The following is a 13,984-nucleotide window of genomic DNA, read 5'->3' on the forward strand; positions in this document are numbered from 1 at the left end:
TAATGCCTTGCGCACACCGGTCTACCGGGAGATTTAAAAATGGCAATCGAAGAAACAGCGACGCCGGCAGTGCAATATGAATTTAAATATATAACTATTTTCATTTTACACTAAATATTTATTATCACATAACTTACACAATTGTGTTCAAAGTCGAGCAAAAACATATGCACAAACAAATGAGACAGCATATTTAACTGAAAGATGATAAACGTCATCATGAGACATTGCCGGTTCAGTTAATTGATGCCGGTTCAGTTAATTGATGCCGTCTCAGTTGCTAAAATTATTAATTCATATATAAGCATCAGTTGATGAACTATGTGGAAAGTATATTAATTTCTATTCAGAAAGTTATACATATGTTTATTGTGTTAACGGGGACTGACAGTCTGCTATTATCCTTTATTTATATTTATAAATAACTGTTATTGTACTGTACTGTTTTTTTAATTTAATTTTTAATTTTTATTTAATTTGCCATTTCTTAACTCCCACTGTCTTAAATTGAATGATGTGTGATATGTGCCTCTTTTGTGTGTGTATGAGGACTCTATACTGCAAACAAAATCTACCTCTGGGTACAAATAAAGGAACTTGAAAATGAATTTGTACTGTAAAGAAAAATAATCACTTTTATGAAACTAAGTAGCAGCCAAATTCAGCCAGGATCAATGAAATATTCAGGTTTAATCCACTTTTTGGCTTTTACTTGCTAAATTGTGGACATTCAACCTTAAAGCATCTTCTTCCATTTCCACAAATATGTGTCAGAGTGCTGATGCCAAAGACACATCATGTTGTTGGTTTTGAAATTGCAGTGCTGAATTTAAGCAGGATGTCAGATAACACAATGACACACAGCTGCATACTGGGAAGGCTGCTCCATTAGTGTGTTACACCAGTGATAGAAGGTCTCTGACCTCACTTCTGGAGGACCCGACTCTGAAGGAAGGATCCTACCAAGGAAGGATCCTTGACGTTGGGATACAGCCACTGATTACCTGTTCTGGACCTCAGTAAAAGACTCTGACTGTCTTGGTGCTTTTGGGTTCAAGCTTGTTGTGTTTCTGAGCCAATACACTTGTCATGTTTCTGTGGCTGGGGGAGGGGCAACAGGAGCTCCCTGTGAGGCTGTGGGAGGACCAGGGGCTGTTTGTTGTCTCCTCGGTCATGCCAGCAGACATCCAGCAGGGGGTAGACTTTACCCTGAACCTCCAGCCTGAAGCTGTACAAGAGGCCCAGCTCATCCGGACTGTCGCTGTTATAGAACGTCAGAAGTCTGCCCTCGTAGTCCAGGAAGATTCCCACCCGGCGGGGGGGACACAACAGTGGTAGGACCACCCTGGGTGAAGTGAAGGCTTCATAAACCCTGTCCTTCAGTCCAATCAACCACACTCCACTCTCTGGGTTCTTCACCAGCTTAGCCTTACGATTGGTCGTCCCTTTGATCAAACCCAGACGCCATTTAGGTTTGTTACCGACCTCCACCTGGACGTTAGAAGAAGCAGAAAATTTAAGAGACAGCTGAATATGTTGTGTGTTTGCAACCTGGTCTCACAGGAATCAGTGAAATAGCCACGAATTCGCTTAACTCAAAATCCGTGGAACAGCCACGGAATCACTCAAATTTCCGTGAATCTGACACGGATTTCGCTACAATGCAAGTTTATGACAGTCATATCCCGTGGCTATTTCTTGGATATTTCTTCCTATTGGTTTGTTCCAAGTCACGTGACTTTTAAGGTTCCAGGGGTCAGAACAAAATGTTGGACTGGCGGACAGTTCTACGTTTGTCCGCTGTTTTATTTTGTAATCTAGTGGGGAAAAAATCAGTATTTTGACTTAGCTTCTGCATAAAAATGGATTTTGAATGAAATTGATAAATTGATACATAAAAACAGACTGCCAGTACTGAAATGAAATCAAGGGCCCTGTATTACAAACTGGAACCCTGGGTTCCTGTCATCCAACTCTGGTTTTTATTCTAGTGTGACTGTTTGTAATCTACCGGATGTGGGGTGCGATCTCATTGAATCATGCTCCACTATAGGTAGTGGAAAAAAATCAGTATTTTGACTTAGCTTCTTCATAAAAATGGATTTTGATTACATTTCTAGCAAGAAATGTATGTTTTATTTTCTAAATATTCACTCAGTGAATGTACATAATCACTTTGTGGCGAAGATCTCGCCAGAAAAAGACGATTGGCTGTGTTTTATTTTGAAATCTCCCTGATCCTGTGTGTGTTTAACAGATCAAACCTTCGCCCATTACATGCCTTGTGTCTGAGGTTGATTTGCTGATCAACATATTATTCTGTTGCAGTGGGAGACACTAATGTTGACAAAGTGACGACTTACGATCAGATTTGTCTGCTGTTTTATTTTGTAATCTACCAGATGTGTGGTGCGATCTCATTGAATCACGCTTCACTGTAAATGCCTCGGGCTCCATTCCATTTCGTGGCTATTTCACGGATTCCTGTGAGACCATGTTGGTGTTTGTGGATCATGTCACAGCAGTGTTTACCTCCCAGTAGTGTTTCCCAGAGGAGAAGCCTCGGTTGGCCAGGACACAGTAACTGTAACTGAACCTCTCTGGATTATCAGGAAGCCTCCGCAGCAGCGCCCCACATCCAACCATCGTATGCCCAGGATGAAGCTCCAGCATCGGGTGAGCAGTCTGGGGATCCAGCTTCAAAGGCTCTGGTGCTGGAGGAATAGAAGAAAACATTAATGATGGATGAGAAGAAAGACAGACAGACAGACAGACAGACAGACAGACAGACAGGTATAAGTGCTACACTGCAAAAAAGGTGTATCTAAAAACAAGATAAAAACACTAAATCTGAGGGAAATCATCTTGCTGCATGGACAGATAATTTCACTTGACAAGATTTCTTAAATTAAGATTATTAAATCTAGAAATAAGCACGTTGAACGCTCAAAATAAGAAATTAACTCTTAAAACAAATTAAATTATCTAACACTTCTAAATCTAAAGTTTTTTTTATCTTGGTAAGAAACAGATAATTTGCAGTGCAATTGTTCTTATTCTTATTTTAAGTGTTCAATTTATTTCTAGATTTAATAATCTTAATTTATGAAATCTTGTCAAGTGAAATTATCTGTCCATTCAGCAAGATCATTTCCCTCAGATTTAGTGTTTTTATCTTGTTTTTAGACACACCTTTGTTTGCAGCGTACAAGTGTACCTGGCAGGACCTTTCGCTGTAATCTCTTCCACACAGTGAGTTTAATGTCATTGTGGTTGAAACCAGTTTTAAAGTTCAGGGAGCTGAAGATTCTCTCCTCTTTCTGCTGCAGCTCTTGAATCTCTCTGAACCTGAAGAGGAGAGAAAAAGAGTTTTAAGTTTGTAGGAAATGTATCACTGAACAAGTTGTTTGACTTACCTCGGAGCGATCGATCCATACTTCTGCAAACAGAAACGGAGAAAAATATTATTTCAGCTGTGATCAATTTTGTTTTGGGACTATTGATCAAAGGAGAAAAATATTATTTCAGCTGTGATCAATTTTGTTTTGGGACTATTGATCAGAAACACATAATTGATGTGTTTATATTTGTAGCACAAGTTTGAACCTGATTTCATCAATATTCCTAAGCCTTGCCAATGAAATTGATAAATTGATACATAAAACAGACTGCCAGTACTGTAATGAAATCCAGGGCCTTGTATTACAAGCTGGAACCCTGGGCTGACTTACCAGGTATAGGACCGCTCAGCCTCAGTGCGTTTGTTGGGTTAAATGAGTCTAGATAAATAAAAGATACCCTGGGTGTTTTAAACTGTCCTCGTATTACAGGGCCCTGGTGTGCCACACTACATGCTGGACTGATCAGAGACTAACGGACTGCCAGTACCATGATGAAGTCCAGGTGTTCCTCATTGCTGAGGTCCTGCAGGGTGTTCTGGGCCTCCTGCAGCCGAGTCAGGTTCAGGTTTAACTGGTCTGTCTGGTTCTGGAGGGACGAGATGAGGACGGCGGCTGACGTCTCCACCTGCTGCATGAATCCCGCCTCCTCCACCTCCAGGCAGCGCCGCAGTTCACCAAACTCCTTCCTCACAACCCACTTCAGCACATCAGACTCATTCTGATTGGACAGAGAGCAGCAGGTAAGATCCTGAACACCTATTGGCTGGCAGCTCTGGCAGAAACAGATCCTGTTTTCACTCTTAACTCTATGGAGTCTTTTTGGGCTATTTTGTCCATTTCTGAATCCTTTTCATCCTGCCTGTATACACCACTTAAAAATGTTTAAATGCCATGTTGTTGTTTTTTCCCAGCACAACCTCACCTATATGACCTGATAATAATTGATTTTTTATTCTGATTTACTGGATTAAAACATTTGGAACCAAAAAGAAACAAAGAAATACCAACATAAATGTGATCTTGTGATTGTGTGATCGTGTCATCCAACTCTGGTTTTTATTCTAGTGGGACTCTATTTTATTTGTGTCACGTGTGTTTAGCGTAAAAATTTTGGTCATTTTGTGTATTTTTTTTAGTCATTTTGTGTCTTTGTAAGTAATTTTGTGTCATTTTGTGTCTTTTTTAGTAATTTGGTGTCTTTTTTAGTCCTTTAGTCCAACATAAAATGTGATTTTGAATCTTTTTTTTACTTTCAAAACACTATCATGCTCAATAGAGAATTTTAAATGTTACAAATGTGAACAAAGGTTGCAAATATAACATATAAGGGGGTTACATCCAGTTCTATTATTTTATACTAAATATATTTGAGCTTGTCTCCAGTTTTACTTGGTATATCATCATCAAACTGAAACTGGCCTCATGGAGTTTACAGCCAGAACTTTAGAGGTAAATTTACAGTAGGGCTCCACGCTGCTTTGTTTTATAGTCTGGATGTCATGAAGAAGTCATGATTTGGAGCTTTTGGAGACTCCAGAGGGTTAAAGGGTCTGAAGTGAAATCAAACAAACCAAATCTCATTCTTTGTTTTTCTATTTTAAGTATATATTGTGGTACATACAGTTGAATGTTATCTGTGTACATTGGGACATACTAGTTCAACATAAAATTGCACTTTGAACTTTGACCCTTTGCTCATTTATCCCTTGCAGTCCCTAGCATGAAGTTTGAAGTAAAAAAAAACATTTGAAGGAGGTGCTACTTTACATTAGCTTGGCGATATAATAAAATGCCTGTTCCGAGCTTGCCAACCTGCAGAGCTCTGCTATTGTTACTTTGCAACATATGTAGTTTTATAAGTTACAACTGCATACATTGTATATTATTTTCTTCAATCACTATTTTCATGGTCATGCCCTTTATTGGTCATCTTTATGACTATTTTGGTTACTTCAAATCTTATTGCCATTATTCTGTTAATGAGCTGTCATTAGGATGTATCTAACACAAAGGATTGTGGGTATGCTGAGTTGCAATAGGACACACTAAAGGTTTTTTTTCAGCTCCAGCATGCTTTTAACATGCAATAACTTTCAAACAATGTTTTTGGTGACAGAGGATCACATTTTGTACACTGAACAGATACATGATGAGTATTCATCATGGAAAAAAAAGACAAAACATACATATGAACATGTATATAGACGTCACTCACAATGATCCTGGATTTGTTGTATGTCATTTTACAGATCTGGTCCTCCAGTTTACGTTTCTGCTGCTGAAAGTCTGTCATCAGACAGGAAATGTCCTCCTGACAGACAGACAGACAGACAGACAGACAGACAGACAGACAGACAGACGTAAAATAAATCCATTAGTATTGAGGAATCACATAATTAAAATGAGAATAACTGCATTAGGATCAGTCATTTGGCTTTAACAGCTCATTTATCTCTCAAGATTTTACTCTTTTCTGTTGTTGAAATGAATCTCATTAATCTATTTCCTGCCTCTTATCTGGGACCAGGGCACGGTGTCAGCAGGCTGAACAAGTTACTTAGACAACATGCTCCAAGTCCTCTTTGGGGTGAGATATATAATCCCTCCAACATGTTCTCTGTCTACTCCAGGGTCTCCTACCAGGAGGATGGTGAAAACAAGAGGAAGTGCCTTATTGGCTGCCCTTTACACATAGTACAATAAAGGATGGTGATGTGCCCTCTAGAGCAAAAAAAATTGATAACATGCCTTTATGAGTGGCCTTCTAGTGCCCTTCCACCTGTTTGGTACCTCCATGGTTGAAAAGGTGTTGCTAAAGTGCCCTCTAGATGGTGAAAACGAGAGAAAGTGCCTTATTGGCTGCTCTTTACACATGAAAAAAATGATTGGGTGCCCTCTAGGGTGCCCCTTCATACAATAAATTATGATGATGTGCCCTCTAGATCAAGAATATGGCAAACCTAAAAAACATGTTGTGGTTAGCTAAAACTAGCGGTCCAAACCCGTGACAAGTCAGAGTTGAGACCAGGAGGCAGAGTCGCCTATTACGGGGAACAGGAAGTAAACACTATCCACCAACATTCAGGTGCTGGTGAAGGTCACAGCAGTTACAGCATTACTACCATCTTATATGAGCATGAACAACATGTGACCTTATTGTTGTTCAACTGTGAACCAGAGGTGATTCGTGGTTTGTGTGGAACATTAAACTCACTGTGTGGTGATAAGATGTGAGCTAATGGCTGCTTATCTGCACTGAGTCAACTACAGCAAACTGTTCTTGGTTATTGACTGTGAGATCAAACGTTTACATGAATTTAACCCAACAACATAATGTTTGTGAAAAATGACCATTGCAACAGGGTTTGTACTGAAGGGAGCGTGTCTATGTTCCCCGGGTCCTATGTTCCCCTCTTTGTATGAGACTGGGGAACATAAGACCCCTTTCCCCGCTTTTCCCAAAAAGGGTCCTATGTTTCCCAGTCTGTTACTTTTTCCACCAATACTGCCAAATTCCATGGCAAATAGGCCTATGTAGGCCTACGGGCTGTTTGATGCGCATATGCAAATAGACCTAGACGAGGAAAGATTAGGTCGGAGGTGGCAAACCTGCAGGTCTAGAGCTAACCCTAACTCTAACCCTAACCCTAACCCTAACGTTCACATCTTAATTTATATTTTTAATCCAATAGCACTTATTTAAGATCTACATGTTTTTAATTATTTTCTATATTTATCAAAATTCTATTTTAATTTATTTTATATTTTTATAGTTGCCCTATTTATTTATTTATTTTTACATGGTAAAAAAGTTTTTTTAACTGTGGTTTTACTGCATTTCTATACCTTTTAATCTCCTCCAGGTAACTATTCGGAACAGCCTGAAAAAAGCTTCACTTTTATTATTTAATTTTAAATTAATTTTCATTGACCAAAAGAACTGAATCGCTCCCTCAACCTCCGCCCGGATCTCCGACCTCCATCTTTAAAACCACTCTTTTAACAATTTTATAGATAAGAGACACCTTTTTAATAGCTTTTATTAAAGAAAATCCCCCTCGTGAAGGAACCTCTAAACAAAATTTTATCTATATTATCCTCCTGTGCCCGTGCCCTCCGTAGCACTCTCTAAGAGTGCTGCGTTTTAATCCGAACCTAACCCTAACCCCGCTATAGTGGGGAGCATAGGACCCTTTTGGGGAAAAATGGGGGAGCATAGGTCCCGGGGAACATAGGGATGACCCCGTACTGGGATGGACAGAAGATGGAGCTACCATGTGGGGCTTTGTGTATCTCCGTACCTTCATGCGGCTGTAGACAGATCCCACAGGTGTGATTTTGTGTCCACGGTGTGCACCGATACTTCCACACAGGCCACAGATGACCATCCGTTCATCCTCACAGTAAAGGCTGAGTGGATTGTGGTGCTGGGGACACGACTCTGGCTGAGCTCCACCTGAAACACTCACTTCCTGCCACGTTTGGAACATGAAAAAATATTTTTTACTGAAAATAGTGTTATTCAGTGAGATGTTACACTTGTTAAAGCACAAGATGAAGAGCGTTTAAACCTATTAAAACCTTTAATGTGATCTCAACAGTAGTTGAAAGATAAACAGACCACAAGTGTTTTTACCTGCAGGACTTCAATGATTCGAGCCAGACTGACATTGGGAGGAGGACTGTCTCCGTCTACAGAACAGCGACACACGGGACACTGCAGCTGACCAAGCAGGTCCATTGTCATGGAACGCACACAACACCTGGACAGGTAAGGACAAGTCAGGTGAGGTCAGGACAGGACATGTGAAGACAGGCAAGGACAGATCAGGGGGGACAGGAAATGTGAGTTGTGGACAGGTGGTTAGGACCAAGGTTATTATAGTTAACGAACACTAACTAAATAATGAAAACTAGAATTGAAAAAACATTTTCGTTAACTGAAATAAAGATGAAAATGAGAGTTTTTTAAAAAACGATAACTAACTGAAACTGTATTTTGTGGTTACAAAACTAACTAAAATTATAGTGGAAATATCCTTCGTTTTTTTGTCTTTGTCAACCTTTTCCATACGTAAACATCTTTTTGGTTGATATGAAATCTATTTCATCTATCTGGTATTATGACTTAATAAACTTATTGGGGCTGAGATGCATCAGACAAAGGAAATAAAGGAAACATTTATTGTGACCTTGTTGAATCTCGAACCCAACAAATACCCCATTACAATAAAACTAAAACTAATAAAAAATAAACTAAAACTAACTAGCAAACACACTCTTAAAGCTCTAAAAACTCTAAATTGACAACGAAATTAAAACTAAAACTAATGAAAAATCCAAAACTGGGGGGGGGGGGTTGGGTCAGGAAGGGTAAATTCAGGACCATTGGAGCCTCGGCAGGACAGGTCAAGACAGGATAGGTGGGGAGAGATAATTAAGGTGAGGTCAAGATAGGACAGCTGTGTCCCATCTATCCAACATACCTGCAGTAGGAATGTCCACACCGCAACATCAGTGGTTCACTGAAGACGTCCAAACAGACAGGACACCTCAGCTGATCCTCCAGACTCTGACGACGCTCCATGAGCAAAAACACAGAGAGATCAGCACTGAAACAACCTCTGACTTCACTGGTGTTAGTTTGGCTTTCTGCAGCAGAGTCCACTTTATTTATATAGTTTTTTCTTTTTTTCTTTGATGTGATTGGCTGGACAGATAGAATGGGCGGAGCCAGAAGTCCTTTATGTCTTACACATTTTCAAGATATAAACATCAAAATATTTTATTTCAACTACATATATACAGCATATTTTGACTGTGGTGATTTCTTTATTATTATCACTATTATTATTATTATTATTATTATTATTCATTTTAGTAATTAATTTCATGTTGTTATTATTATTGGACAGTTGGAGAGTGAACACTAGTGTTTGAGTTCCTGAAAGTTTTGATAATCTATTTTTATCTGCTAGACGGACACCTGAATATCACCTTTAACACATCTCCATGGTAACAGGGACATAAATAACAAAGGATTATAGGAAAATATTCAGCCCCTTATCTTAATTCTTCCCTATTGTGCATCAATTTACAGTAGTATTTCTGCCCTGGAGAAAAAGAGGACATTTCTTTTCATTGTATTGAAAGTGGCAGTAAAAAGACAAAAGAGAGTATGTTTACATACCTCAACAAAAAACATCTGTAAGTGTATTATTTTTATTATGTTTTTGTGTATTTTTTAAATAAGTTTGTGTGTTTTTAAAAATAATTTTGTGTCTTTTTTTTAAATAATTGTGTGTCTTTTTTGGTTATTCTGTGTCATTTTTTGGTCATTTTGTTTCTTCTTTAAGTAATTTTGTGTTTTTTCCAGTCATTTTGTGCCCTTCTTTTTTGTCATTTTGTGTCTTTTTTTGGTTATTTTGTGTCTTTTTTTAGTAGTTTTGTGCCCAGGTAATTTGAGTTTGAGACCCCTGCTGTAGATGGAGGTGTGTGAGTTGTTGCAGCCTGGTTCCTCAACTTGCTCTTCCCAATTTTTTTTTCTGTTTTTCCTTAGTACCTTTGTTTACTTGTATGTCTTTTATGTAAATGTGTTTCAAATTTAAAAAAAATAAATAAGTAAATCAAACTGTATATGTGCTGTTTGAACACTGGGTGGCGCTGGAGAATCGAGCGTATCAATGACATCATCCATGGGTGTCAGGTGACAAAACAGGAAGAGAGGAGACTTCCTGGACCTCCATGGACCGACAGTGAATTACAAACGAGCATACAGCAGAATATTTATTTGAAAGAATCAGCGCGAAAGAAGGTGAGAGCTGATTAAAGACTGTGGGCTTTGTGGTTAGCGGGCTGCTAACGGGCTACTAACAGGTTGCTAGCAGGCTAACATGCCGCTAACTGTGTGAGTAAATAAGCAGAGAGGAAGATGGAGGTCGGCAGGACGAGTCACAGCTAGGATTCATCTGAGGATCAAACTGGTTAAATAATGAAAGCACAGAGAGTCTACAGAGGTCCGCGACATGGACTCAAGTCAGATCAGGTTAAAGAGAAGGGACGGCACATGTTAGATTACATATTAACATGTTTAAAACTGGCCGAAACAATGAATGGAGTCTGGCGCAGAGATTTATGATTCAGATCTAGTCCAGTGACTGAGGTCAGGTCAGAGGAAAAGGTTTCATCAGAGATATAAAGCTGCTTATTTAATAGTTAAAACCAGCCGAACAGTGAATAAGGTCTGGCTTCAACAAACAGTATCTTGCCTATTTGCTTGATTTCATATCTATTTTAGTTGTAATGTTTAGAGACTTAAATTACTTGAATTTTAGCCTGAGTCTGGCACAGACACTTGAATAATGTAGGCTGATTATTTATTTGTTTATTTTCAGTATTAACAATATATAAATCATTTTTGGGGGGTTTTCTTGCTGGATGGGGGACATACTGATTGTTGATCATAGTGATTATTAATGGAGTTTTTGTTTTTGTATGGATGATATTAGGTATTGATCACATATTGGTTACTGTTTGACAAACATTTGTCAGGGGATTTCATTTCAGTTCACCTTTATTTATTCAGGGAGGGCCAATTGAGAGTAAGCTCTCAATTCCAATGGCGCCCTGATTACAGCACAAATACAATTCAACACATTATAATACATATCCATATACACTCTAATATACACTCAACAGAAGCACATAATGAATTCAACAAGCACATGCACATTCAGAAATCATAAGATCAATAAGAATGTCTTTAAAATGATTAAAAGGAATCAGTGTAAAGCTGAGACAGTAGATTATTCCATTTAGAAGGAGAGAAATAAACAAAAGTGACTTTCCCTAACTCTGTTTTAACAGCAGGGATATTAAGAGCCAGTGGGTTATATGAACGAGTGGGATAGTTAAGAGATCTGAAGCTCAGTAGGCTCGATAAGTAGAGTTGAAGTTTTTTCAGTAGTGCCTTATAAATAAACAATATACAGTGTTGCTCCCTCCTTAGAGCCAGGGAAGTCCAACCTACATTCTGATAAAGATGGCAGTGATGGGTCATGAACCCATCACCTGTAATAAATCTAATAGCAGAATGATAAATTGTATCAAGTGGTTTAAGGACAGAGGGAGAAGCATGCATATAAATAATGTCAGCATAATCCAAAAGGGATACAAATATAGCATGCACTATCTGCCTTCTACAGTGCTGAGGAAGACAGGATTTATTTCCATAAAAGAATGCCAATATAGGTTGAATGGGATTATTAATCTTATTGATGAATGACTTTTCATTTCTTGCAGTATTGATGATATATTGCTGTGATTCCAGCTGTGTCCTAACTTCTCTGGAATCAGGGTTGTATCATGAACATATTGATTTTTATTTCCAATGAATTATTATTGATTCTTTGTCCCCTACAGTATGGAGGATGATGAACTTCCGTCAGCGGATGGGATGGCTGGGCGTGGCTCTCTACTTGCTGCTCAGCGTACTGGCAGTGTACTACGTCTTTGAGGTTCACAGCTTCAGTTTGGAGCATGTGCAGAGAGGTGGAGTCAGCCCGTCTGCTCCACCCTTCGCCGTCAGCTGGTCTCAGAGCATCAGCGCTCGCCTGCCGCCACTTCCTGTCTGGATATGGGCCTTCGTCTTCCTGTTGCCGTACCTGCAGCTCTTCCTGTTCCTGTTCTCCTGTACACGAGCCGACCCTCGAGCGGTCGGTTACTGCGTCCTTCCTGTCTGCCTCGCCCTGCTCTGCAGTCGCCATTCCTCCCGCAAACCAGCCAGTCAGAGAGGCCCGCCACTCATCGACACCTAGAGGAGGACAACCAATCAGAGAAGCCTGCTGCTCAGCGACAGCTGGAGAGGAGGACCAATCAGAACGGCTGCTCTCTCAACGACATGTAGTGGATCACCAATCATAATGGCAGACAACAAACTGAATTTTGTGTTGTTTGTGATGTCACTTCCTGTGTGCCTTCAATTTAAGGTTGCGGTCACGCAAACGCAACATTGGTGAATATTGTCCTCCCCTTAAAATCCTTTCTTTGTTGGCAAAGTGGCGAAAAAACATTTGCTTCTGGTTGCCAAGCAAACCTGCATGTTTGCATTACGTGGAGTTTAACTGTGGACAAGATGGAAACCTCGACCGATAACAAAGACGTGTGCATGTGGGTCACCCCACTTGGCAGTCAAATGGACTACAAACCAGCACTCTGATGTGTGCCACATCCTGCACTGCCCACAGATCGATGGTCACTCACCGACATCTGTGTGACCGCAGCCTTACAAACTGTCCTGTCAAATTTAACCCTCCGCCCTGACTGTCAGGAGCTGACACTGCCCAGAATATTGTCTTTAAGAGCCAACACTACTGCCCTGAGCAACAACTGTCACATCAGTCCGCAGCTGTCAATCATTCTCCTGTTAATTTATTATTGTATATCCACAGAGAATCCTGTGCAGTGATTGGCTGCAGGATGTGTAGGTGTGGTTAAGTGTGGTCAGTCCATTCCATAGTCACCTGAAGCATCGGTACGTTTGCTATGGTTACCTCTAGCTTAACATTAGGAAGAGAAATTAAACTACAGAAAATCGTAACATTTTGTTGTGTTTACTAAGCTGAATCACATGACCCACAGTGGTAACCATGACAACTTTATTACTACAACAATAAAATGAAAAAAAAAGGGTTCATTTGTGTTTACATTTTTTTTGTTAAATGAATCAACTGTGTTTCAGTCATCACCCTTCCTCACCTGTCTAGAATCATCCTCACCTAACCTCACCTGTCCTCACCTGTCCTTACCTGTCCAACATGACATCACAGTTTGGACATTTTAAATATTTGATAAACCATTTTTGATGAATGATTGATGAAGAAAAAAGGGAGACTGGTAAATAGAGTGTAAACATGTCAGACACACCTGGATCCATCTTTTAGTTTCTCGTGAGTCATGTGAATGATCACTTGACATCACTTTCAGTTAAACAGGTTAAAAACTACTAGTCGTAGTTTGGTACTAGCCGGAATTCATTTATTGTCTAACCGATTCTGACAATGAGTGAGAGGCGGGGTACACCTGGACAGGTCTCCAGACTATCACAGGGCTGACACATAGAGACAGACAACCTCTCATTCACTCCTACGGACAATTTAAAGTCACCAATTAAACTTGAGCTACATGTCTTTGGACTGTGGGAAGAAGCTGGAGGACCTGGAGAGAACCCACGCTGTACACTGCAAAAAAGGTGTGTCTAAAAACAAGATAAAAACACTAAATCTGAGGGAAATTATCTTGCTACATGGACAGATAATTTCACTTGACAATATGTCTTAAATTAAGACAAGATAAATTATGTAACACTTCTAAATCTAAAGTTTTTTATTTATCTTGGTAAGAACCAAATATTTGTCAGGTCACTCTGCTCGGGCCAGTTCATCGCTGCTTGCAGCTTTAATTTATCTTGTTTTAAGAGTTAATTTCTTATTTTAAGCATTCAACATGCTTATTTCTAGATTTAACAATCTTAATTTAAGAAATCTTGTCAAGTGAAATTATCTGTCCATGCAGCAAGATAATTT

At 39.4% G+C, this 13,984-nt stretch overlaps 2 protein-coding genes across 2 annotated transcripts; one reads left to right on the forward strand and one right to left on the reverse strand.

The window, feature by feature from the left end:
- Positions 1-336: 336 nt before the first annotated feature.
- Positions 337-9,018, reverse strand: LOC131986379 (E3 ubiquitin-protein ligase TRIM50-like). Its single transcript, XM_059351294.1, has 9 exons — positions 8,888-9,018; positions 8,038-8,164; positions 7,703-7,873; positions 5,617-5,712; positions 3,889-4,119; positions 3,417-3,439; positions 3,218-3,348; positions 2,533-2,714; positions 337-1,491 (listed from the first exon to the last, which is right to left on the reverse strand). The coding sequence occupies exons 1-9, from the start codon at positions 8,986-8,988 to the stop codon at positions 1,054-1,056; spliced, it is 1,500 nt and encodes a 499-aa protein (XP_059207277.1). The 5' UTR covers positions 8,989-9,018; the 3' UTR covers positions 337-1,053.
- A 1,102-nt stretch (positions 9,019-10,120) lies between these two features.
- tmem251 (transmembrane protein 251) lies at positions 10,121-13,097 on the forward strand. The gene is made up of 2 exons (XM_059351425.1): positions 10,121-10,215; positions 11,823-13,097. The coding sequence occupies exon 2, from the start codon at positions 11,831-11,833 to the stop codon at positions 12,215-12,217; it is 387 nt and encodes a 128-aa protein (XP_059207408.1). The 5' UTR covers positions 10,121-10,215; positions 11,823-11,830; the 3' UTR covers positions 12,218-13,097.
- Positions 13,098-13,984: the final 887 nt, after the last annotated feature.

The sequence above is a fragment of the Centropristis striata genome, chromosome 2 (assembly GCF_030273125.1).
Source record: "Centropristis striata isolate RG_2023a ecotype Rhode Island chromosome 2, C.striata_1.0, whole genome shotgun sequence".
In the NCBI taxonomy this organism is placed as follows: Eukaryota; Metazoa; Chordata; class Actinopteri; order Perciformes; family Serranidae; genus Centropristis; species Centropristis striata.

Excerpts from the sequence above, each read along its gene's own strand:
- LOC131986379 (XM_059351294.1), bottom strand. The coding sequence starts at position 8,988 with ATGGAGCGTCGTCAGAGTCTGGAGGATCAGCTGAGGTGTCCTGTCTGT. Across the intron at positions 3,440-3,888 it reads AACACCTGGACTTCATCATG|AAGTATGGATCGATCGCTCC; the intron begins GTACTGGCAGTC and ends TTCTGTTTGCAG. Across the intron at positions 2,715-3,217 it reads ACAGCGAAAGGTCCTGCCAG|CACCAGAGCCTTTGAAGCTG; the intron begins GTACACTTGTAC and ends CTATTCCTCCAG.
- tmem251 (XM_059351425.1), top strand. The coding sequence starts at position 11,831 with ATGATGAACTTCCGTCAGCGGATGGGATGGCTGGGCGTGGCTCTCTAC.